Source organism: Pristiophorus japonicus, chromosome 1 (assembly GCF_044704955.1).
Source record: "Pristiophorus japonicus isolate sPriJap1 chromosome 1, sPriJap1.hap1, whole genome shotgun sequence".
Classification (NCBI taxonomy): Eukaryota; Metazoa; Chordata; class Chondrichthyes; family Pristiophoridae; genus Pristiophorus; species Pristiophorus japonicus.
This window is the reverse complement of record NC_091977.1, coordinates 406,512,250-406,539,848: the sequence shown is the minus strand read 5'-3', so window position 1 is coordinate 406,539,848 and position 27,599 is coordinate 406,512,250. Positions and strand designations below refer to the sequence as shown.

Sequence of the window (27,599 nt, the reverse complement as noted above, 5' to 3'; positions counted from 1 at the left end):
TACTCCTGTTCTTAATTCTTATGTTAATGAACAACCAGCACAGATTCAAGAAAGGACGATCATGTTTAATTAACCTGATGGAATTTTTTCAAAGATATTGTGGACATAGTGGACAGCCGATGCCTAGATTTTTAAGTTCCACTTTGGCACTAATGTCTAGCTGAAGTATGGCTCTGGGTAGAAAATTGTTGTAAAAACAGGAAACTGAGGCCAGTCATAAATGGTAATGTTTTAGGCTGAAAAGAATTTATGAGTGGGGTATGCAGAACACCAGTCTTGGAACCACAGTTATTTTTCATATGTGTAGTGAGCTCCACTTGTCGCAGACATCGTCTGTATAGCAATCAGGTAAATTGTACAAATGGTGGCTGCAGTACCCGTGCACTGAAAGTAATGGACGTGGAGTCAATTTGCCTGGATACATCAGCATGTACAGAACTTTTCTCCGCATAAGACAACAACCGTCCCTGGCTTTCAGTTTACCAGCCCTTTCTCAATTCTTGGCTCGCTAATCTTTCCAGGATCTGACACAACATGTAGCCAGTTATAAGTGGACAGTGCTGCACCAGTTAGCCCATTCTAAATGGTTTGTATTGTTTTAACTGTTTGATGAGAGTATGAGTAAGCAAAATTTCCAAGTTTGTGATGATACCAAAACAAGAGGCAGGTCAAATAAGGAACTATGCAACCAGAATCAGAAGGATCTAGATCTTTTCGGTAACTGGGCCAATAGGTAGCTGTTGCAATTCAATGCAGAGAATTATAAAATAATCACAATGAGTGTAAAGAACTGAAAGATGGAGTATGTGTTCAATGGAACAATTTTGCTGACCAGTGATTTAGGGATTTTAGTAGCTGAATCTATGAAACTTATCAGCATAGTGCTTATTTGCTGTAAGAGAGGCAATCTGGGGGCATTAGAAAGAGGATAGGGTATATTTCAAAAGAGCAGCAGTATTAAGTGAAGTTCTCATAAGTTTGAGAGGCGAACAACAAATATAGTTTCAATATCAGGCATTTAAGTTTTTGAAAAAAGGTTAAGGAAGTTGGGCTTTTTGGGGAAAGTGGAGACTTCAAGTTAATCTAACTGAAATTTTGAAGGGGAATTAACAAAATTGATCCAGGCAAAATGTTCGCTATATTGAAGGATTCAAATACCACTGAAAAATGAGGAAGTTAGGCATGAGAAGGGAAGTCAGGCAGAACTTTTACAGGTAAAGGGTAATAGAGTTGTGGAATAAGTTACTAGGAGATGATTGAAGCAGACGTTACAAATTGGATGCATTTCTGCAGAAAAAATGGATTGAGGGAGATGGCGAGGAGAGTAGGGTACAGTTGATCTCTAAAAAAGGCATGGGCTTGTATAGCCTAATGATCTTTTCCCGTACCTAAAAATGCTCATGTCCTTTTGCCCTCGCCAACCTATTTGCTGTTGGAGAAAAAACATTCTTTTCAGAAGAAATGTATGCATCTAGTGAGGATAAAAGGTTCAACTATGAAGTCTTTTTTCACAACACCCATTCTCAATAACCTTTCTGGGACACAATGTCCTTGCCGAAATTCTCTAAATGAAGCTGACCTAGACATATTATTGATTCATTTGCTTTTCAAATGAACCACTAAGTGCATTCTATTGATTCACAGGCAACGTATGAAATGGGGGTGGGTAGGGCAGTGTTAAAGGTCAAAAGCGTGCTGTCAACCCTGAAGCTACTCAGGGATAGCAGCTTTACTGCTTACTAATGATAATTGCTCACCGCAAGACTTAGGATACTAAGTTTGATGATCCTCTAGCATAGTCTACTTCTGTTGCTATTCTTTTCAATATACTAAACATTATATAATCTGACTTATCAGTCAGTGCTGCTAAGAAAGGAATGCATTAACTCATCTCTGTGCAGCTGTTCTGTATGCTATGCTACATAGGGCAATCTATCTATATTAGCAATGGGACTCTCATGAATAAGCTTTTTTAAAAAATAAGTTGACTATTTGACCCTTTACAGATCAAATAGGCCCATTAATAAAATGGACTCAGACAAAAGAAATGCACTGCTATTCAGCTTGTAAAGAACTAGTACCAACCGGCTGGGTTCCCCAGCTGTCATGTGGCTGCTGTTCTCAATTCACTCCTCCTAGTGGTTTTTCTGTGCTGCTTTTCCTGTTAGTGGGTACAAAGCCAATTTCTTTCATGTGGAATGACACGGACAGAGACAGACAAACAGACAGTAACAGAATCTGAAACAGAACAACAGAGACGGACAGAGTGCCAGAGGCAGAACGACAGAGCGCTAGAAGCAGACAGAGCACCAGAGGCAGAGTGCCAGAGCACGGGGCCAGGCAGAGAACGTGCGCTGGGGGCAGGCAGAGAACGCACGCCGGGGGCAGGCAGAAAGAGAGCGCGCCGGTGCCAGGCAGGGGGCAGCCAGAGAGCGCGCGCCGGGGGCAGGCAGCCAGAGAGCGCCGGAGACACAGACGGAGAGAACCAGAAACAGAACAGAGTGAAAACACACAGACTAAGAGAGAGAACATACGAACAGAAAGAAAACACAGAGAAAAGAGAGAGAGAGAGAGAGCAGACAGAGAGAACACACAGAGCAGATAGTGAGAGAGAGAACACAGACAGAGAACATAGACAGAGAGGGAAAACACACAGGCACAGAATGCATTTACAGAAAGATCGTTCCCGCTCTTGTTCTGAAAAGCTGAGTATGCTGGGGACTGCCCTCACCTGACCATTTTCCATTAGTCTAGTGAGCAATCAAAACAGTGAAAATATACAAATCAAAATTTGTATGGAGAAAATAATTTGATTTTTGTATTCAGTTCTGCTCCCACCCACCCTTATACACTCTCCCCTATAAGATAGGGATATCTCTAAAACTACTGCCAGGAGGGGGCTATTTTGGGACAGTTGTTTCTCTCTACCCATAGATGTGGCTAAATCTGGCAAACTTGCTTCTCTGGGGTGCAGCTCGAGTGTGAATGCCAATCAAAACTGCATTTTTTTAAAAACGGGTTCCCATAAGAGTTTAATATGTGCCCATGAAAAAGCTTTAAAAACACACACTACAAGACATAGTTAAATTCTTGCTAAGGCTTCAATTTGTAAATTCACTTTATGCAGTAATGATACAAAAGAACTACCATTTATATAGCACCTTTCACAACCGTAGGATAACCACATCGCATTACAGCTAATAAAGTACTCTTTGAAGTATACTCGCGGATGTAATTTTGGGAAATGTGGCAGACAATTTGTGCACAGCAAGGTCCCACAAACAGCAATGAGATAATGACCAGATAATCTATTTATTAGTGATGCTGAGTGAGGGATAAATAACGACCAGGACACAGAAGAGAGCTATCCTGCTCTTCTTTCAATAGACCCATGGGATCTTTTACGTCCTCCTGAGAGGGCAGGCGGGGGCCTTATCTGTGGGCTCTACAGAAGGCAGCAGGAGTTTAAAATACAAATGTACTTGTTTCCAAATGTATCCTCACTAGTTTTCAGCTGGGCCAACAGAGAAAAGTGTTTGCTAATCTTGAAGCGAAGAAATACTGACAGAACCAGTTTAGACCAACATTAACAAAGACGTTCTGAGGAGCAGTTAGCTACCAATCAGCTTCCCCTCCTCGCTGAAAGAGGCAGCAAAGCAGCAGATGGAAGCTATGGGGATTGATGGGGAGAAACCCAGAAGGGAAAAGGAGATATAAATAAATTACTCCTATGTAATTCTATATCAAGAGATCAAAGATGACTGAATGTTGCAGTATCAAAGAACTAACTAATGACTTAACTGTTGAGGAAATGAAACCATTCCACACTGTGCTGCTTCACTTATGAAAATGCAGCAAAAATAGCTTTGATCTGGAAGCCACAATAATATTAAAGCTCTCTATTCACCAGTGTCTTTTTACACACCTGAATTTCAAAAAAAAGGCTTGCATGGGAAATGGAAATGGAGTAACTGTACTTTGGAAATATTCTGTCGCTAAGTATCTAATAAATAAACCAGCAACATCAGTTCAAAAGTATTACAAGTTTGAGCTTGTTTCGTTAATTCTAACTGATGAGAAGTATTAGTGACTTGATGCACAGAACTAGCCATAGGAGAAGGGTATTTTCTCTTCACTGATCATGGGCTAAAATGTTGATCTTAAGCAGAAACTCAAGCCCAGAAGGAATGTTAAATATATAACAATCAGTTCTCCGCATCCCTTGATGTGCTGCTGAGCAGTACAGAACAGCCTCAGTCTCTGTTGTCTGCTGAATGAACTAATCTCAGCCAACGCGTCAGCAGAGGCAACAGAACTGGTCAATGAGCAGAACAAAAAAAAGTTTTCCACTGCAGACTGGCACACATGCTAAAAAGCATTTTTGTGTGGATGTTGGCTGAGATGAGGATTGGGCTTAGCTATGATTGTACTACATTTAAATAGTTTCCCAACAATCAATGTATTGGCTTACACAAGAATGGGCATTTGGACAAGAAGGCTGCTGCTACCCATGAGCCATGCTGTTGAACTTCAGGAGAAAAGAAAATAAGTATGAAATGTAAGACCAGCAAGTGGGTATTTAGGCTTCACTGCATTCATTATTGTAATGATGTGATATCTCCATTGTGTGCATTCACCATTCTTGAAGCCAGCTAGATTTTTTAAAAATTTGTTCTTGGGATGTGGATGTCAATGGCAAGGCCAGCATTTATTGCCCATCACTAATTGCCCTTGAAAAGGTGGTGGTGAGATGCCTTTTTGCAGTCCTTGTGGTGAAGGTATAGGATGAGCGTCTAAAATCCGGAGTTCCGGAATCCCAGACGATCGTGGCAGGGTCGTCCGTAATCCGTAAAATGTTCTGGAATCCAGACCGAACGACCTTGCCGACCTCGGGGCCTCGCCTCGCCGGCCCGCCTGAACACTCCTCGGCGGGGCCGGCCCGCCTGAACACCTCCTCGGCGGGGCCGGCCCACCCGAACATCTCCTCGGCGGGGCCCGCTGGCCCGACAACAACCTCGGCGGGGCCGGCCCGCCCGAACAGCACCATGGTGGCGGGACCCGCCCAAAAACCTCCACGGCAGCGGGGCCCCTCCCGACGACCTCCTGGATGGGGCCGGCGACCTGAACAGCTTCTCGGAGACCAACTCCCCCGCCTTTCTTTAACATTCCGAAATCTGGAAATACCCAAACCTGGGCTCGGGTGTTTCCGGATTTTGGATGTCAGAAACACGCTCCGAAGTCTGGAAAAACACGAAAACCGGCTTGGCCTCGGTCCCGAGGTTGCCAGATTCGGGATGCTCAACTGTATTTCCACAGTGCTGTTCGGGAGGGAGTTCCAGGATTTTGACCCAGCGACGATGAAGGAACGGCGATATATTTCCAAGTCAGAATGGTGTGACTTGGTGTGTGCCCATGCGCTTGCTGCCCTTGTCCTTCTAGGTGATAGAGGATGCGGGTTTGGGAGTTGCTGCAGTAAATCTTGTAGATGGTACACATTGTAATGATGGTGTGCCGGTGGTGGAGGGAATGAATCTTTAAGATGGCGGATGGGGTGCCAATCAACTGGACTGCTTTGTCCAGATGGTTTCAAGCTTGAGTGTTGTTGGAGCTGCACTCATCCAGGCAAGTGAAGAATATTGCACTCCTGACTTGTGCCTTGTAGATGGTGGAAATGCTTTGGGGAGTCAGATAGGGAGACACTCGCCTCTGACCTGATCTTGTATTTATGCGACTGGCCAGTTAAATTTCTGGTCACTGATGATCCTAGGATGTTGATGGTGAGAATTCGACAATGGCAATGACAGCCGAAGCCTGAATGTTGTCCAGGTCTTGCTGCATATGGGCATGGACTGCTTCATTATCTGAGGAGTTGTGAATGGAACTGAACACTCAGTTCTGGAACTGCAATCATCACTGAACATCCCCTCTTCTGACCTTATGATGGAGGGAAGGTCATTGATGAAGCAGGTGAAGATGGTTGGGCCTCGGACACTGCCCTGAGGAACTCCTGCAACAATGTCGTGGGTCTGAAATGATTGACCTCCAACCATCACAACCATCTTCCTTTGTGCTAGGTATGACTCCATCCGGTGTAGAGTTTTCCCCCGGATTTCCATTGACTTCAATTTTACTAGGACTCCTTGATACCACACATGGTCAAATGCTGCCTTGACCGTTGGAATGCAGCTCTTTGTCCATATTTGGACCAAGGCTGTAATGAGGCCTGGAACAGAGTGGTCCTGGCGGAACCCAAACTGAGTATCAGTGAGCAGGTTATTGAGGCGGCAATTGGCTGGATTGGATTTGTCCTGCTTTTTGTGGACAGGACATACCTGAACAATTTTCCACATTGTCAGGTAGATGCCAGTGTTGTAGCTGTACTGAAACAGCTTGGCTAGAGGCACGGCTACTTCTGGAGCACAAGTCATCAGCACGACAGCCGGGAAAAAAAATATTTTAATCTATAGTGCTATGTATCGCAACTTCACGCCCTTCATAAGTCAGTCAGTTAGCAGCCAAATGCACTATGGCTGTTGAAGGTAAAGATGGTATGAGATTCAGTTTGAGTTATGCAAGGTCAGAACAGCAAGTTCCGCTTTTTTTTCTTCTGGCTGACAAATGGTAATAACTTGCATTATACTAAGCACTCTAACTGGTAGACTTATCCTTGATGCATCGCAGTGCATCTTAATTTCTACATCCTTCTAATACTGCACTGTCTGAGGGGCTTCTTGTAGGTTGAATCATAGAAGAACTGAACTGCTTCTGCCTCTCTCATTTCTTCTCACGCTTGCAGGCAGATGCCACTACTCTAGATGTCAAACTAATTACTAATGCCATGTGTGTCAAGACTCAGTCAGGATATTAATGAATTGTTTCATAAAGTGCATGAGATTTTAATTGGTGTAAAAGAACAATGCATTCAACAGATTTTTTTCTGAAAGACTGTGGCTGGTTTTATATGCCTGTGTGCTGAGAGGATATTCAGCTATAAATCTATATTTGAATCAAACTAGAATTTATATTTATGCAAAAGCAAAACACTGCAAATGCTAGAAATCTGAAATAAAAACAGAACATGCTGTAAATACTCAGCAGTTCAGGCAGGATCTGTGGAGAGAGAAATAGAGTTAATGGCCCCAAGTTTCCACATGATTTGCTCCTGATTTTTAGGAGCAATTGGTGTAGAACGGAGTATCTTAGAAATCGGAATTCTCGTCATTTAGTTTGCTCCAGTTCTAGTCAGTTAGAACAGTTTCACTTTGGAACAGAGTTTTTTTTCCAAAAGGGGGCGTGTCCGGCCACTTACGCCTGTTTTCAAAGTTTCGTCAGTGAAAACTTTCTCCAAACTAACTTAGAATGGAGTAAGTGAAGATTTTTGTACGCTCGAAAAAACCTTGTCTACACTTTAGAAAATCAGGCGTAGGTTACAAATCAGGCGTAGGGAATGGGGGAGGGGGGTTTAAAGGGAAGTTTACAAACATTAAACACTTCAGTTTTACAAATAAAGAGCCATCATCAATAATAAATGATAAATACATCAATAAATCAACCAATAAATCAATCAAAAAAATTAATAAGAAATAAAAAAAATTTTAAACCAATAAATAAAACATTTTCTACTTACCGACTGGAGCACCGGGAGCCCTCCAACAGCGTGCTGGGATGCCCCCCCCCCCCAGTGTGTCTCTGTCAGTGTCTCTCATTCTCTGTCTGTCAGTGTCTGTGTTTTTGACAGCGAGGGGAGGGGGAGGAGGGAGAGAGGGGGGGGAGCAGAAGGAGGGAAAGGGGAGAAGGGGGAGGGATGGGGAAGAAGGGGGAGGGAGGGAGAAGGGGAGGAGAGAAGGGGATAAAGGGGAGAAGGGGGAGAAAGGAGATGGGGGGGGGAAAGGAGATGGGGGGGGGAAAAGGAGATGGGGGGGGGAAAGGAGATGGGGGGTGGAAAAAGGAGAAGGGGGAGGGAGGCTGAACGGGCCGGGCCGGAGACTTCGGGCAGGGCCCGTCCCCAGCACCAGATTTACAGGTAGGTGGCGTTGGGTCGGGTCAGGTTGGGGGGGGGGGGTGGTGGGAGGGAGGTCGGTTCGGTTCGGGGGGAGGGAGGGAGAGGGAGGTCAGGTCGGGGGGGAGGGAGGTCAGGTCGGATCCAGTCCGGGGGCGGGGGGGCGGGGAAGCGGGAGTCGGGTCAGGTCCGGAGGCGGGGGGGGGGGGGGGGGAAGCGGGAGTCGGGTCCGGAGGCAGGGGGTGGGGGGAGGGGAAGTTGGGTCGGGTCCGGGGGCAGGGGGGAAGCGGGAGTCGGGTCGGGTCGGGTCCGGTGGGGGGGAGGGGGGGGGAGAGCGGGAGTCGGGTCGGTGTCGGGTCCGGTCCGGGGGCGGGGGTGGAAGCGGGAGTCGGGTCGGTGTTGGGTCCGGGCGGGGAAGCGGGAGTCGGGTCGGGTCCAGTCCGGTCCGGGGGCGGGGGGGGAGCGGGTGTCGGGTCCGGTCCGGGGGCGGGAAGCGGGAGTCGAGTCGGGTCGGGAGGAAGCAGGAGCTGGCCGTGGGAGGAGCCTTATTCACACAGCCCCAGTGAGGCCATTTGGCCAGCGCTAGGGGCTGCGTGCTTCGGGCCCCTCCCACACAGTTTCGGGCGCCTGGAGCTACTGTACTTGCGCGCCCACTGTAGCACGCATGTGCAGAGGTCCTGGCACTGTTTTCAGCGCAGGGACCTAGCTCCGCCCCCTACAGCTCGTGCTGCGCCGCGCTGAGGGCCAGAGGACCTGCAGGAAGGTGGAGAATCTGGAGGTTTTGTTTAGGCGCACTTTGTGGCGCGAAAAACGGACGTCCAGGTCGGGACTGCGCCGTTCTAGGCGCGGCTCGAAACTTGGGCCCATTGTTTCAGGTCGATGACCTGATAAAAGGTTATCGACCTGAAACATTAACTCTATTTCTCTCTCCACAGATGCTGCCTGATTTGCTGAGTATTTCCAGCATTTTCTGTTTTTATTTTAGAATTTATATTTATTCTGAACTGTTAAAGGATGTGCTTTATTGTCTTCCTTTGTTCAAAAATCACAGATCTCATTTCATTAATTTTATGATAGAAACCTATAGAATATTTTGAAAGATCCATCCAGCACTGAATGGATAAATTACTACAAAAGATTATGAAAAAGTAAAAGCACCTGTCCACGTTTGCAGCCTGTTGACTCGGGAAACTTTTCCAACAGGGCACATGTTTTTGGGACTTGTTTACAGGAGTTCTCATTTCTACGACCTAGTGGGAAGAAAAAAAATATATATATAACAAGGCAGCAACTGCATTACAATAATTTCAGAATGTCATAATTAAATGCACAAGAAATGAGTGTGTAATCTAACAACCTTCCCCAGCCATATTACAAATCTTATGTTAAATTAAACCACAATTGATGTATTTCTTACACATATCTAGTCCGAGCTCTCATATTATGATTTTCTCATTACCTTTTCCCCTCGTTAGTGTACAAAATATACAAACATACCAAGAATGGAAGAATCTCTCTCAAGTCTCAGGTATTTCCATTTTTTTCAGCCAGGCTTGCAAATATTAGAGGGAGGGGTTAGAGAGAGAAAATCAGTTTAGGATTAAACTGGGGTAAAATTACTGACAAAACACCCAAAAGAAAAATCCAATTTGTAACAAATTAAAAGGCTCAAAAAATTCATGGGTTTGAACAATCCAATTTATGCATATTGTTCTTCTGCCCATCATCCACACCAATTCTGAAAATGTTCCCAATTCGTATGGCACTTTGGTTACATATCAATATTTGTTCAAATGGATATAGTCCTGTGCCATTAATCATCTATCTCAATTAAGAACATCTTTAGCATTTGTTGGTAGATTTCCTAGTTTAATAGCACTGCTTGCCAATTCATCTTCCATTTACAAAGCTTTTATGCCTAATTCATTCAACCAACCTACACTAAGTGGGGGGAAAAAATAAACCTTCTCCACAGGTACAATTTTACCTCAGCAATAATAGAGGCTTTACAGTGGATGTGTCACAGATTCACTGACAGCTATGCATACTAGCTCATCTCTCTGCATGTAGGAGTCCAATTCTATCCACCAAGTACTGTAATTGAGTGTTCAGGTGACTGCATATTCAAGTGCTTTGAAAGCTTTGATGCATGCCTCCACTGGGAGATGACACACATTTTAATGCACATCTCCCATGTGAGGCTACTTTAAGATTTGTTATCCTGTCATGTATAAACACAGGTTGTTGTGACCCTCTAATTTTTCCCATTGTTTTATCAACAAAATGAATTGAAAGCTGCTTCAACCACTAAAATCTATATTTAAATTACAAAACCTTTTTTGAATTCATGAGGGTAAACCATTTTAACAGTACATTTTATTTTAGTTATTTCAATTACCATCAACCCCGTTGGGCTTTTGACACCTGCTGAATAGTGTACAGTAAGAGACCAGCAGGCTATTAGTATGAAGGAGGGGAAATCACATCTGAGCCCAATCTTGTTCTCATCACACATCTGGATATGCATTTTCTAGCAGAGGTCAGAGTAGCAAATCAGGAGCAGAAATCCGTACCAATTTTCTTCCTTCTCTAATCCTGGGTGCTGAAGTCAATAATGCTTCCACCCCATCTCATTTGAAGCCAGCTAATTCAGCACATATCAAAGATCTTATGTAGGAGCTTCCGAGGGAGCACCCCAGATTTGTAAATTTAAAACAGGCTACCTGAGGGAAACAAAATTAAGAGCCTCCCAAGAGAAGGTTAATCATAAGGGAAGCACCCGAGGGAAGTATACGTAAGATGGAGGCGGTGGGGTGTTTACTGTGGCATGTTTACAAATGAGAAAGCCGGATATTCTAAATGGATTAAGAGGTGAGAAAATGATCTGTAGATCTAAAAACAAAAGGAAAGGCTTTGAGCATTAGGTACAAAATGTCTGTCCCACCTGTGACAGAGTCTGTGGCTCTCGTATTGGACTGTTCAGCCACCAAAGAACTCACTTCAGGAGTGGAAGCAAGTCTTCCTCGATCCCGAGGGATTGCCTATGATGATGATGACAAAAACTTAGGACAGACAGAAGTAAGGGGATTATTAAGGGTGAGTAGATTAAATGTGGTAAATGAATCATCACAGGTCAGTAAAATGGCTGAATAAGTATTAGACCACAAGAGAAAATCCATCAGGGATGAAAGCCAGAGAAAATACAACCTGGGGCAGGGTTGCCATCAAATGGAGACAAGAGCGAAGGGAAACCTCTTCCCTCTGCTTAATCTCCTCTTCCTCTTCCAACTCCATAACAGCCATTGGAAGGCCAAAATGAATAGCTATGCTGAGCATTGAGCAAGAATCCCAGTTTTTTTGAGTAATTTTCACATTTCCCACGGCTACCTCTTTTTTCAGCCAGATTGGGGCAATTTCTCCAGACACAGATATCTCAACGACTACCAAAGTGCAATGGGGAGTGGAATCAGAGGGAATCAAAATGATTTGGACAAAATATGTCAGTAGGCGGAACAAGAGCAGATGAAATTTAATACAGACAAGTGTAAAATATTGAGCATAGATAGGAAAGATGGATGACAGATGTACTCCTTGAATTGTGTTGAAATAACCAAGAAGTAAGTTGAAAGGGACATAGGAATCATTGTAGACTGGATGTTCAAGATGTCCAACCATATAGCAGTGGCAGTCAACAAAGCCAATCGAATGTTGAACCACATAGCCAATACAGTCAGAGGAAGCCATGTTCATACTATAATGAGTTCTGGTCAGATCATATCTTGATTACTGTGTCTGGTTCTGGTCACTGAGACATGAGAGACACATTCAAGCATTGGGGGCAGTGCAGAAAAGAGCTATCAGCCTGATCTGGATTATGGGGAGAGATGGGAGAAATTTGGCTTTTTAACCTTACAAGGAGATATCTGAATGGAGATCTTAAAGCAGTATATAAGATTGTAAAAGGTTAATCTGTAAATTTACTTCAAACTAAATTGTAAGAGTGGGGGAAGGGGAATGACGGGGTCAAACTAGTAAAAGGCAAATTTAGGACTGATGTCAGAAAGATCCCCCTCCTTCCCCACAAAGTGATCAACATGTGGAATGGTGGAGGTGAAAGCCAGACTCCTTTAAGAAACAATCAGATGCTGCAATAGGTCTTTTTGGATAGATAAACTAAAATGGGCCAAAATGCTTTGCTCATGCATAATTATTTTGCAATTAATGATGCTGTGATATGTCAATAAGTATAGTACTTTTGGTTTTGTACGCAGTGGGGTACTTCTGGTTCTGTTAGTCACATGATGACTTCTACTGTCCCACAGTACAAGTTGTTCAGCCGAGAAACAGCAAAACTCAACCAGAAAGAGCAGATGGGTTCTGATTCCAGACATCGATGTCTAAAGCTCTACCACCCAATTGCCAGAGTACATTTTTAATGGACTGATGGCTTAAAAATGATTTGTGATCAGATGTAACTCCATTTTATTAAACATGTGGCACCTTTATGGTTCTCTATGCTAAACATTTCTAAGTGTTTAGGAAGAAATCTGACATCCTCAACCTTTACATGCCTGATGCTCACTGACAGCTTCACGGCAACTCAAATCCTTCTTGCCAAAACATTGTCAATAGAATTATTAATAAATTTAGCATGACTGAGAGCAGAACATTTCTTACAATGTATAAGCGCAGTACTACATTGCAGAATTTCAGCATTGAATCATTTTGTATTGGGTGCAAAATTAAAGCACTAAGCTTTGCTTTTTATTAGATAAAGCAACATTGTACCTTTATTGTTATATTTTACTCTATTTTTTTGTCCAGAGTCTGAGGTGTGGTGGTTTACAGAGTTACACTTCTCCACCTCTAACTTAGCCAGTACCCTGTCTCACTAGAGCAGCTGGAGTGACAGACGTATATCAGTGCTCAAAAATCTGGAAAATTGAGTCAGAGTACAGGTGGACAGGATGGTCAGTGACAATCTGCTCAGCCTTCACACATTCTGAGGTGGTCTAGCAGGGTAGGTAGTAGGAGACTGCTCAAAATAAGAGAACTTTTTCCTTACACATTTTTAAAATTGGTAACTATTTGATCAGTGCATCACAATTTTCCTGCCAATTAAGTTAATTTAACCATAACATCGGTTTTAATTAATAATCTGGCAATAATTAGAAGCACAAACATGCTAGAAATAACTGCAGAAAGATGCTCATTATGTTTACGTTCCTCAATCACTTTCATTTGAAAATATTTCCTATCAACAAAACTGATTCATGCTGTTATGCTGAAAATTAAAGGAGATTTATATTCTACTGAACTATTATAAAAATGATAAAATCTATAGAGCAGGTCTTTTGTGTACACAGCTAACTCTTCCCCCCTCCCTTGTGATGTTGTGCAGTTGTGCTCCAGCAATATCTTGAATGGGGAGTGCTACCCCACAGTCCGCTACTGTCATTCATGCCGGCATTAGAACAAAACTTCTGCTAATAGCATAAATCAAGGTAGGAATGTTTCAGAGAAGAACCAGCAAAACATGGTTTGGTAGTCGGAAAATCCATCTTCATTCCAGCACCTGGCAAATCTTGCACAATGGCTTAGGCAACACACAGCCCTATTGAAACATCAGGAAAACCCGAGGAATGTGCAGCTACCCAAGCGCTCAGGGCAAGTCATGTTACATAAGAACATAAGAAATAGGAGGAGTAGGCCATTTGGCCCCTCAAGCCTGCTCTGCCATTCAATATCATGGCTTATCTGATCATGGACTCAGCTCCACTTCCCTGCCTGCTCCCCATAACCCTTTACTCCCTTAGTGCTCAAAGATTTGTTTATCTCCGCCTTAAATATATTCAATGACCCAGCCTCCACAGTTCTCAGGGGCAGAGAATTTCATAGATTTACAACCCTCAGAGAAAAAATTCCTCCTCATTTGAGTTTTAAATGGGCGGTCCCTTATTCTGAGACGATGTCCCCTACTTTTAGTTTCCCCTATGAGTGGAAATATCCCCTCTGCATCTACCTTGTCGAGCCCCCTCGTTATCTTATATGTTTTGATAAGATCACCTCTCATTCCTCTGAACTCCAATGTGTATAGGCCCAACCTACTCAACCTATCTTCATAAGTCAACCCCCTAATCTCTGGAATCAACCCAGTGAACCTTCTCGGAACAGCCTCTGAGCGCAGTACTCTAGGTGTGGCCTCACCAATACCCTGTACAGTTGTAGCAGGACTTCTCTGCTTTTATACTCCATCCCCCTTGCAATAAAGGCCAACATTCCATTTGTGTTCCTGATTACTTGCTGTACCTGCTTATTAACTTTTTATGTTTCATGCACAAGGATCTTCAGGTCTCTCTGTACTGCAGCACTTTGCATTTTTTCTCCATTTAAATTATAATTTGCTTTTCTATTTTTTCTGTCAAAGTGGATAACCTCACATTTTCCCACATTATACTCCATCTGCCAAATTTTTGCCCACTCACTTAGCCTTTGCAGATGTTTTTGAGTCCTCCTCACAATTTGCTTTCCCACCCATCTTTGCATCATCAAAACTTGGCTAAATCGCACTCGGTCCTTTCATCCGTCATTAATATAGATTGTAAATAGTTGAGGACCCAGCACCGATCCCTGCAGCACCCTACTAGTCACTGCTTGCCAACCGGAAAATGACCATTTATTCTGACTCTCTGTTTTCTGTTAGTTGGCCAATCCTCTATCCATGGTAATATATCACCAGCATATAGTAGGACACAAATTATAAATATAATACAATAAAGTACTGTACAATAATTGTTCAACATGCACCAATAGGTGCACATTTCTTTGAAACAAAACAGGCTAGATAATTGTGCAATGGCCCTTATTGAATCAAGTTTGCTACATTGTTACCCAGGGGTGACAGAGACACTTTACAATAATGATTAGGGTTTGGGCTTTGCTTTTATAACTATGCCCACCAGGCTCTACTGATTACTGAGCAGATAAATGCATTAATGTAGTACTAGGCCATTCAAAATGTGGAGGTCCTAGCTTTGATCTCTGTTCTTTGCGGAAGTACTTGATCTTGACCTGGGGGGGTGCAGAGGGCAGTACAATTGGCTTCAGTGGGTGGTAAGTGGGACAAAGATAGAATGAGCAAGAGTTCCTGCTGGAAATGGACACGTGTGGACATCAGGTAAAGATTGGATGAAGACTCTTACACTCACTGTTAAGACTCAGTTAAGAATGTACTGCTGATACCCGTGGAACCATAAAACACCTAAAGGAAAGGAAGAGGTAAGGAGGATTTAAAAAAAAGAAAATCTAATTTGCAAAGCTGCACTGTAACTGGACTTCTCTTGCAAAGAGCAAGTACAGGTATGACAGGTTGAATGGCTTCCTTCTGTGCTGTACGTTTCTATGATAATCTTTTTATAAGAAACTTATTCCTCTCAAAAATCTATATTACTAAAATTGGTATGTTCTGTCATCTGTCAACATTCCTTGTGGCATTTTCCATGTAAATTGTGTTCACACCCATTATATTTGTAATACCCCGCAGGTATTTCATTTAGATCACTCAGCCCTTCGTTACAGTTTTCAGTCACAACAGCTTGTGACTATGTACAATGCCTTATTAGAAAATTTGGGTGGAGTCTGCTGCAGCCCAACATTGTGGCCAGTGACTGTCATTGCATCAGCTTAGTTTCTAAACTCTTCTGTTTTCAGACAACTTAGAGATTTTTAGTCTTGAAAATATTAATAATTTAAAACGCCCTATGATTCAAATAACCCCCAACATACATCCCACCCCAACCAGAAACTCATTCAGGCAACAGAGATGTCATTCTACCTAATATGTTCTCTCCTCTTCCCACTCACCCACCTGCCGTCTCTTCCCCCGAAGACTTTCATTCCAAACACAGTGAGCACTCCTTTCCATTCACAACTTTGATAACTTTGCAATGCAACATCCTCCTGGAAACGGATACACAATCCTGAACTCTGAGTGCACTCCTCCATCCTCTTCCTTTCCCTCCTTCATTTCCCCACTCCTCCCTCTCCTCTGCCACCTCTTACCCAGTCTAATTATCCTTTGCCCTTTAACCCTAGTTGACCAATTGTACTTGTCTTAACTCCCCAAATGCAATTCAATGGGAGATCAACTACTCTATCAAAAATGATGAGACTATTTATATAAACAAGCACATGGAGTATTACCCCTTTCTCTTGAGAATTAATCAATTCTAAAGGGTTTGGAAAAAATAATTAATGAGGTCTCCTAATAATGCTCCAGCTTTCTCGTGTTGGTCATTCACATTATAATGCTGGATATTGAACCTGACACTTGCAAATGAACTCACCTTAATTTTTCATCAAATTAAATCACTGAAGATAATTCTGGCTCATTTAAGTTTGTTTAAATGACTGGAATTCATTTGAACAACAAATTTGTGGCTTGCTCAACTAAAGGAAATGCAGAGCAATTCCTGCACCAATCCCAATGAGTGAAAGCTATGATACAGCCAGGTTCATGCTTTTGAAGGGTCCGTGATATTTCAGCAAATTTAGACAAGTGAACAGAATAATCATACAGACCAAGAAGGTCACAAGTTCGATTCTAGGTCTCTGTCAAGTTAGCTAGTCTAAGCTGATGCAGTAAGGGCACTACAGTAGGCCTCTAATTCACTAGGTTATGGAGGGGGTTTATAAACCACCAGCTTTCCTGCTCTGATCACTATCCCAGTGACTCCTGCTGGAAATATGTCCCTAGATGTCGACTGTAGCCAGGATTGGGTTCAGATGTGATGTCTCCACCCCCAGGGCTATGGGGAAAGAGCAGGGGAGTGGAATTAATTGGAAAGCTCTACCAAAGAGCCGGCAGACACGATAGACAGAATAGCCTCTTTCTGTGCTGTACCATTCTATGATTTAGTTAGGTTGCTGAGAAGTCACTAATAAAGCTCAACAACACCAACAATTTGTAGTTATATAGCATCTTTAACGTCGTAAATTGTCCCAAGGTGCTTAACAGGAATGTTACAAGACACAAAAAAAATATACACCGAGCCACATAAGAAATTAGTGCAGATGCTTGGTCAAAGAGGTAGGTTTTTAGGAACGTCTTAAAGGAGGAATGAGAGGTAGAGAGGCGCAGAGGTTTAGGACGGAAGTTCCAGAGCTTAGGGCCCACTTCCCACATTACAACAGTGACTACACTCCATTGGCTGTAAAGTACTTTGAGATGTCCGGTGGCTCAGGCCAAACATGTGCCCTTAAAGAAAAAGGCTGGGAAAAATAATTCTAGAGCCCCTTGGATGTCTAGGGACTTACAGGGGAGGATTAAGGAATAAAAAGGGATGCTTATGTCATATATTAACGGCTAAATACTATAGAATCTTTAGAGGAATATAGAAAGTTAAGAGGCAAAAGTAAAAAGGATATTAGGAATGCTGAGAGAGAGCACGAGAAATGCTTGGCTAGTAAAATTAAGGAAAATCCTAAGATGTTCTTTAAATATATTAAGAGTAAGAGGGTAACTAAAGAAAGGGTAGCGCCTATTAGAGACCATGAGGGTAATCTTTGTGTGGAGGCGGAAGATGTTGCGAGGATTCTTCATGAATACTTTGCATCTGTTTTCACAAAGGAAAGGGGCAATGCAGATACTGCTATCAAGGAAGAGTGTGATATTCTGGATGAAATAAATATAGTGAGAGAGGAAGTATTAAGGGGTTTAGTAGCTTTGAAAGTAGATAAGTCCCCAGGCCCGGATGAAATGCATCCCAGGCTGTTGAGCGAAGTAAAAGAGGAAATAGCAGAGGGCTTGATCATCATTTTCCAATCCTCTTTGGATTTGGGCATGGTGCCGGAGGATTGGAGGACTGCTAATGTAGTACCCTTGTTTAAGAAGGGAGAAAGAGATAGGCCGAGTAATTACAGGCCTGTCAGCCTAACCTCAGTTGTGGGAAAATTATTGGAAAAAATCCTGAAAGACAGGATAAATCTACATTTGGAAAGGCAAGGATTAATTAGGGACAGTTAGCACGGATTTGTTAAGGGAAAATCGTGTCTAACTAACCTGATTGAATTTTTTGAGGAGGTAACCAAGAGGTTCGATGAGGGTAGTGCATACGAACTTTAGCAAAGCTTTTGATAAGGTCCCACATGGTAGACTGGTCATGAAGGTTAAAGCCCATGGGATACAGGGCAAAGTGTCAAGTTGGATCCAAAATTGACTTGGAGGTAGGAAGCAAAAGGTAATGATTGATGGATGTTTTTGTGACTGGAAGGATGTTTCCAGTGGAGTTCTGCAGGGCTCAGTACTGGGACCCTTGCTTTTTGTGGTATATATCAATATATCAATGACTTGGACTTAAATGTTGGGGGTCTGATTAAGGTGTTTGCAGATGACACTAAAATAGGCTGTGTGGTTGCTAATGAAGAAAGCTGCGGACTGCAGGAAGATATCAATGTACTGGTCAGGTGGGCAGAACAGTGGCAAATGGAATTCAATCCGGATAAGTGTGAGGTAATGCATTTGGGGAGGTCTAATAAGGCAAGGGAATACACATTAAATGGTATGGCACTGAAAAGTGTAGTGGAACAAAGGGACCTTGGAGTGTAGGTCCACAGATCCCTAAAGGTAGCAAGCCAGGTCGATAAGTTGGTTAAGAAGGCATGTGGAATACTTGCCTTTATTAGCTGAGGCATGGAATACAAGTCCAGAGGTAACAAAGGCATGGATGAGGGTTTCAGCAGCAGATGAGCTGAGGCAGGGCGAAGATGGGGATGTTATGGAGGGGGAAATAGGCGGTCTTATTATGCCACGGATATGTGATCAGAAGCTTATCTCAGAGTTGAATATGATACCAAGGATGCGAACAGTCTGATTCAGCCTCAGACATATGCTAGCGAGAAGGATGGAGTCGGTGGCTAGGGAATGAAGTTTGCGGCGACGCACAAAGAGAATTAACATGTCTCTACTTATCTGTAGAATAACTCCACGAGGCCTAGTGCTATGCTTGAACTGCTGTGACCTTAGTCTCTTTATTGTAACTGCAGAGTGCCTTCACCGCGTGGTGACCAACCTTTTATACAGCCCCTGCCTAGGCCTCCCACAATTGCACCCTCTAGTTGTACCAGCATAGTATATATACAGAGTATACATATATGACAACAATGGCTTCGGTTTTCCCGATATTTAATTGGAGAAAATTTCTGCTCATCGTCATACAAGCAGTCTGACAATTTAGAAACTGTGGAGGGGTCGAGAGAAGTGGTGGTGGGTTAGCTGGGTGTCATCAGCACACGTGAAAACTGACTCCGTGTTTTTGGATGATGTTGCCAGGGGTAACATGCAGATGAGAATTAGTAGATGCTTGGGGGATCCCAGAGGTAACACACATGAATATAATAATTTGGGCAAGGTAACGAAAGACATTAACAATCATGGAACTATACCTCCAGCTGTACAGCTCGAGAGAATTTGCCCGGATCTTTACCTACAGCTTACGGGGAATAAAACGTTTGTTATTAGCTTGCTTTCTACCATCAGACACTTTACAAGCAGTATCTATCCAGGCATTCATACAATGAAATGTGAGCATACTGAGCATATTGTAACAACCAAATTTAATTTGCCTAAAGCTGTGTGCGATTGTACCATTTAAGAAAGCAATAGTTTTGTTTGGTTAGTCATCTGCTGGCAAAATATCAGGCCTAATAAAACAACGACATGCAATATCAACAGCTCTAATGGGTTCGGAACAGCACATATTAAATCACTCACTATCTGTACGCTGAAGCATCACAATGTTGCTGTCTGATGGTACAAGTTAAAAACATTATGGAAGTAATACTGATTATTTGTGCAATACAGGAAATATTCAATGATCTAAGCACATAAAACATAGGAGACACGGGGATGTATGGCATCATGGAATAGTTACCAATTTCATGGATGTTTTCTACATGTTCCATTAATGCTACAATAGCATTGTGATGTTAGAGCACTTCGAGCAAAATAGTATTTTCAATTATTAAGTTATTTAACCAGTGTGGCAACTGATGAATTCAGATGATGGTGTCAGACATGTATTGTTGCTATGGTGCATTGCGAAGCATCTTGATAGCTCCATCAAGATGATTCCCTGCAGTGTAATTAAGCTCAGCGCCACCACATTGCCGTGTAACCGCATTGCTTCCAGAATGCAGTTTAAAAACTTTCAAATCCGCTCCGCCAAAGGTTCAGATACAAAATACACCATTTGAAGTGTCAGTGAGCCTTGGCGATTGGAGCGTGGACAGATACAGCAGCAGCAGCGAGAGACTGTGGAGGGATGTGATGGGCCCAGGAGAGGCCTGAATTCGGGGCCCAGGGGCAGCAAGGGCCAGCCCACACTACGATTTGTGTGCGCATTAGGCCCATGCAGCAGAGCTGGTCTCCAGTCGTCTTGGATGACCCTTGCCACTGGACCAAGACCAGGCTCTGTCAAGCCCGTGTGGTGGCTGGTGTGCAGCGGTCACCACACGTTAAAAAAATCCACGCACAGGGATCATCCATCCTTCAGGATGTAGTTCGGGATCTGGAATATTAGGTCCTTCATTGAAACACCTGTGAACTCATCCTTTTTTGGCGTGAAAGCAAGTCATCCTCAATCCGAGGGACCGCCTATGATGATGATGATAGCTTCACACCGAAAGATATAAATTCAATGGCTTGCATAACTAGTGGGGTGCTTCAAGGATCGGTGCTTGGGCCCCAGCTAATCACAATCTATATCAATGATTTGGATGAGTGGACCAAATGTAATGTATCCAAGTTTGCTGATGATACAACTTACACTACCACCTAGCATTGTGAGTATTGTGTTCCTAACACAGATGAGACTGCACACAGGGAGGTTAAAGTAACAGTGACCTCGGTCTTTATTAAGACACTCCAGAGTCAGGAACAGGCCTTAGGGGCTGGCTTATATACAGTGCTCCCAAGGGATGCTGGGATCCCTTGGGACTTCAGGGGATGCACCCCCTGGTGGCGGAACATGGGAGTGCATGCTTTACAGATATACAACATCGCGGAGGATGCAAAGAAGCTTAAAGAGGATATAGACAGGCTAAGTGAATGGGCAAGAACATGACAAATGGAATATAATGTGGAGAAATGTGAAGTAACCCACTTTGGTAGGAAAAATAGAAATTTTAATGGTGAGAGATTGGGAAATGTTGGTGTTCAGAGGGACCTGGGTGTCCTTGTACACAAATCACTGAAATTTAACATGCAGGTACAGCAAGCAATTAAGAAAGCAAATGGTATGTTGCATGTTGGCCTTTATTACAAGAGGATTTGAGAACAAAAGTAAAGACATCTTATTGCAATTATATAGGGCCCTGGTGAGACTGCACCTGGAATATTGTGTACAGTTTTGGTCTCCTTACCTGAGGAAGGATATACTTGCCAGAGAGAGAGTGCAACGAAGGTTCACCAGACGGATTCCTGGGATGGGGGGATAGTCTTATGAGGAGAGATTGAGTAGATTAGGCCTATAGTCCCTAGAGTTTAAAAGAATGAGCAGTGATCTCATTGAAACATACAAAATTCTTACAGGGCTTGACAGGGTAGATGCAGGGAGGATGTTTCCCCTGGCTGGGGAGTCGAAAACCCGAGGTCACAGTCTCAGAATAAGGGGTCGGCCATTTAGGACTGATGAGGAGAAATGTCTTCACTCGGAGGGTGGAGAATCTTTGGAATTCTCTACCCCAGAGGGCTGTGGATGCTCAGTCTTTGAGTATATTGAAGACAGAGGTCGCTAGATTTTTGGATATTAAGGAATTCAAGGGATATGAGGACAGTGCAGGAAAGTAGAGTTGAGGTAGAAGATTAGCCATGATCTTAATGAATGACAGAGCAGGCTTGAGGGGCCGAATGGCCTATTCCTGCTCCTATTTCTTATGTTCTTAAATCACTTTCTTGCCATAATGGCATTTATTGCAGAATGCAATTTTCTATATTCAAGTCAACAAAGGTTTTGTTACAGCAGCCTATACCATTTTTTGAACTGATTTACAAAGGCCATCGTGGTTTATTTCCAATCGGAAAAAGATCACATTTATTATGGGTTTTACACATCACAATATTTTGACATAGATAATCAATATATTGTAACATCATACATCTCTAATAGTAATGTTCTCACAATTAGGTATTACCTTGCTGCCAAACGGTAAACTGGCCCCAGTCTCCTTTTTCTCTCAAGTTTTCATCTTCAGGCAAGAATAAAGCCTTTTCTTTGTCTATAACAGCCAGTCCCTCATTGCGGATTAACTTCCAATTCCTCTCAAGAGTCTACAACAAAGAAAAAGTGTACTAAAATTTAGATATTGGCTTTAGGATCTCACAACAGAACAATTCCCTTTCAAGAGTTAATTATCAGCAATATTTCTTTTTCAACACAAAAAAAAATCTAGGCCCGGATTTTGTGTTCCCCATGACTGTGTACACTCAGCTTACGTCGTCGTAAGCCTTGTACAAGGCCCCGCAAATTCTGGATTCCACATGTGCTGTGCATGCGTGAAAACCTGGAACTTGCGATCTGTCAAGGTTCGCCATGACAGATCATCTGCACTGACCCAAAAACAACTTTAGCTGGTGCAGAGTTGGGCTATTTGCCCAAGTACTGCCCAGCAAATGCCCACGAAACCCTTACGTCTGGTAAAAGCAGACGTAGGGCCTGCTTTCCCCAGCATAATGATTAAAATAAATCTTATGATTAAAAAAATTTAATTTAAAAAAATCATGCACATTTTAAATTTGTTTATGTAAATCTTGGCCCAGATTAAAATTATTTTTCCAAAAAATTCAATTTTATTGAAGGAAATTTTAATTAAATGTGAAAATGAGAACATTTATTTTTATTCCAGTTGTATAAATTATTGAATTATTTGGAGATAAACATAAGCATATTAGGAATCCTCCTTGCTGATTGGAGGATCTGGCCCATGTGATCCCAGGGACATTTCCGAGCTGCCTACGCTTGAAGGCCTAGGACCCAAAGCCCCAAAGCCCAAGAGCCTGAATGTCGGTGCAGATTAAATTTTTTTTTCATAAAGCAGGTCGGAGGCATACTCCGGAGGCACACCTCCAATTGGAAATTCCGGGCCCTAATAAAGTGGAGTTTTCCAAGTCTGGTCAGTGTCTAGAAGATCGACTGCGGTGCTTTAGTATAATGTACAGCACTAACATGAAACCAATAAAATCACAAGATTCATAGGAGATAAAAAGGGATCTGACACAAATTAACTGGGCAGAAAAGTCAGCAATAGGAAATTTTCAAGCAAGAGATGGATAGAGTACAAAATAAATATATTCCTACAAGATGAAAAGGGCGTGCATCAAAATACAGAATTCTGTGAATAAATAGAAAGGTTAAAACTAAATTGAAATTTGAAAAGGAGATACAAGATAAAGTTAGATCTAGCAATTTGGAACACAGAAAATGTAGTATGAAGGTGAAACAGATTAGAAAGGCTAACAGGGAATATGATAAAAGAGCAACAAATAATATAAAAGGAAACAAAGTTTATAAAAAGTAAAGTAAGTTAGAGAGAGTAGAACTGCTCAGGAATGAAGGAGAGAGTCTAATTGTGGAGGATAAAGGTATAGCAGGGTTAATAAATATTTTGGATTTGTTTTTACAAATGATGGAAGTGAAAATGGGGAGGATTTGGAAAAATTGGTAGAGGTAACTGTAAAAAAGGAATTGGTTCTAAAATAATTAGCAGGACTCAAGGTAGATAAGTCCCCGATAACATGCACCCTAGGTAGTTGAAAGAAGTCAGAAAATAGAAGAGGCTCTGACCATAACTTTTCAATTCTCATTAAATAAGCAAATCGTGTCACTGGACTAGAGATTAACCAATGTAACACATCTTTGTTTTAAGAAAGGAAAGGAGGAAACAAGGTAATTATAAATCAGTGAGTCTAATGTCAATTGTGGGCAAGCTCTAAGAGCTAGATTTTCGGCTTTTTCGATTTTGGGGCGTAAAAGTTTATGCCTTCGACTGGAAGTTTCAGCAAAAAAGGTCATCTGCAGGAGTGTTGGCGTTAAGCTAGATGTTGCACGACTGACTTTGTGCGCCAGAGCCAAAACTTGGCATTAAAGTAGGTGGCCATTTTGCGCATGTGCACTTCTTTTCCGGTCGGAAATGCTAATGTAGGGCGAGGCAGCTTCCAGTGCGTATGCGCATATAAACCGCCCCACTTCAGCTGAGATAGAGAATCAGGAGGGAAGGCTGCGTGCCAGGCGCTTCAGTCATGAGGCAAATGAGGCCTTAGTCCACGCAGTGGAGAGGAGGTGGGCCTCACTCCATCTTGCTGGAGGAGCCAGACCACTCCCTGCTGTGTTTAAGTGAATATGGAGGGAGATAGTGCAGGAGGAGTCTGCTGCAGACAATGTGCCCAGGACTGGCACACAGTGTCGAAAAAAGTTCAACGACCTTACAAGGGTCATCAGGGTGAATACCATTTGCATCGAAGAATGCCTCCATGACTTCTAACATTAATCTCACACACGATATGAAGTTTGTTATGCATATGGTCCCTCTCAACACTCTGTGGGGTGGCTATCACAATGTCTAAGAAAGATGAAGGCTTACTTCTGCACCCATTGGCTTTTAATGATCCATGCACATTAACTCTATCATTCACATCATCCCTCGCAATACACTCCAACTGCCATTAACGAATATGATATAATTGGGATTATGGAAACATGAGTCCAGAGAACTCAACATCCAGGGGTATTCAACATTCAGGAAGGATAGACAAAAAGGAAAAGGAGGCGGGGTAGTATTGATGGTTAAAGAGGAAATTAATGCAATAGTAAGGAAGGACATTAGCTTGGATGATGTGGAATCTGTATGGGTAGAGCTACGGAATACCAAAGGGCAGAAAACGCTAGTGGGAGTTGTGTACAGACCACCAAACAGTTGTAGTGAAGTTGGGGACAGCATCAAACAAGAAATTAGGGATGCATGCAATAAAGGTACAGCAGTTATCATGGGCGACTTTAATCTACATATAGATTGGGCTAACCAAACTGGTAGCAGTACAGTGGAGGAGGATTTCCTGGAGTGTATTAGGGGTGGTTTTCTCGACCAATATGTCGAGGAACCAACTAGAGGGCTGGCCATCCTAGACTGGGTGATGTGTAACGAGAAAGGACTAATTAGCAATCTTGTTGTGCGAGGCCCCTTGGGGAAGAGTGACCATAATATGGTAGAATTCTTTATTAAGCTGGAGAGTGACAGTGCTAATTCAGAGACGAGGGTCCTGAATTTAAGGAAAGGTAACTTCGTTGGTATGAGACGTGAATTGGCTAGAATAGACTGGCTAATGATACTTAAAGGGTTGACAGTGGATAGGCAATGGCAAACATTTAAAGATCACATGGATGAACTTCAACAATTGTACATCCCTGTCTGGCGTAAAAATAAAATGGGAAAGGTGGCTCAACGGTGGCTAACAAGGGAAATTAGGGATAGTGTTAAATCCAAGGAAGAGGCATAGAGACATAGAAAATAGGTGCAGGATTAGGCCATTCGGCCCTTCGAGCCTACACCACCATTCAATAAGATCATGGCTGATCATTCCCTCAGTATCCCTTTCCTGCTTTCTCTCCATACCCCTTGAACCCCTTAGCCATAAGGGACATATCGAACTCCCTCTTGAATATATCCAATGAACTGGCATCAACAACTCTCTGCGGTAGAGAATTCCACAAATTAACAACTCTGAGTGAAGAAGATTCTCCTCATCTCAGTCCTAAATGGCCTACCCCTTATCCTAAGACTGTCTCCCCAGGTTCTGGACGTCCCCAACATCGGGAACATTCTACCCGCATCTAACCTGTCTCGTCCCTTCAGAATCTTATATGTTTCTATGAGATCCCCTCTCATCCTTCTAAACTCCAATGTATAAAGGCCTGGTTGATCCAGTCTCTCCTCATATGTCAGTCCTGCCATCACTGGAATCAGTCTGGTGAACCTTCACTGCACTCCCTCAAAAGCAAGAATGTCCTTCCGCAGATTAGGAGACCACAACTGAAGACAATATTCCAGCTGAGGCCTCACCAAGGCCCTGCACAACTGCAGTAAGACGTCCCTGCTCCTATACTTAAATCCCCTAGCTATAAAGGCCAACATATCATTTGCCTTCTTCATCGCCTGCTGTACCTGTATGCCAACTTTCAATGACTGATGAACCATGACACCCAGATCTTGTTGCACCTCCACTTTTCCTAATCTGCCGCCATTCAGATAATATTCTGTCTCCGCGTTTTTGCCCCCAAAGTGGATAACCTCACATTTATCCACATTATACTGCATCTGCCATGCATTTGCCCACTCACCTAACCTGTCCAAGTCACCCTGCAGCATCCTAGCATTCCCCTCACAGCTCACACCGCCACCCAGTTTAGTGTCATCTGCAAACTTGGGGATATTACACTCAATTCCTTCATCCAAATCATTGATGTATTTTGCAAAGAGCTGGGGTCCCAGCACTGAGCCCTGCGGCACTCCACCAGTCACTGCCTGCCATTCTGAAAAAGACCCGTTTATCCCGATTCTCTGCTTCCTGTCAGCCAACCAGTTCTCTATCCACGTCAGTATATTACCCCCAATACCATGTGCTTTGATTTTGCACACCAATCTCCTGTGTGGGACCTTAAGCAAAAGCCTTTTGAAAGTCCAAATACACATCCACTGGTTCTCCCTTGTCCACTTTACTAGTTACATCCTCAAAAAATTCCAGAAGATTTGTCAAGCATGATTTCCCCTTCATAAATCCATGCTGACTTGGACCGATCTGGTCACTGCTTTCCAAATGCGCTACTATTTCATTATTAATAATTGATTCCAACATTTTCCCCACTACTGATGTCAGGCTAACTGGTCTATAATTACCCGCTTTCTCTCTCCCTCCCTTTTTGAAAAGTGGTGTTACATTAGCTACCCTCCAGTCCATAGGAACTGATCCAGAGTCGATAGGCTGTTGGAAAATGATCACCAATGCATCCACTATTTCTAGGGCCACTTCCTTAAGTACTCTGGGATGCAAACTATCAGGCCCTGGGGATTTATCGGCTTTCAATCCCATCAATTTCCCCAACACAATTTCCCACCTAATAAGGATATCCTTCAGTTCCTCCTTCTCACTAGACCTTCGGTCCGCTAGTATTTCCGGAAGGTTATTTGTGTTTTCCTTCGTGAAGACAGAACCAAAGTATTTGTTCAATTGGTCTGCCATTTCTTTGTTCCCCATAATAGATTCACCTGAATCCGACTGCAAGGGACCTACGTTTGTCTTCACTAATCTTTTTCTCTTCACATATCTTTGGAAGCTTTTGCAGTCAGTTTTTATGTTCCCGGCAAGCTTACTCTTGTACTCTATTTTCCCCCTCTTAATTAAACCCTTTGTCCTCCTCTGCTGAATTCTAAATTGCTCCCAGTCCTCAGGTTTGCTGCTTTTTCTGGCCAATTTATATGCCTCTTCCTTGTATTTAACACTATCCTTAATTTCCCTTGTTAGCCACGGTTGAGCCACCTTCCCCATTTTATT

General features: G+C 42.9%; 1 protein-coding gene across 1 annotated transcript in view; it reads right to left on the bottom strand.

The window, feature by feature from the left end:
• unm_hu7910 (un-named hu7910) overlaps positions 1 to 27,599 on the bottom strand; it is a 397,894-nt gene that overhangs the window by 7,915 nt on the left and 362,380 nt on the right. Inside the window, 2 exon segments of the mRNA XM_070891910.1 lie at positions 9,158 to 9,249; positions 22,190 to 22,325. Of these exon segments, the coding sequence (XP_070748011.1) occupies positions 9,158 to 9,249; positions 22,190 to 22,325 (228 nt within the window).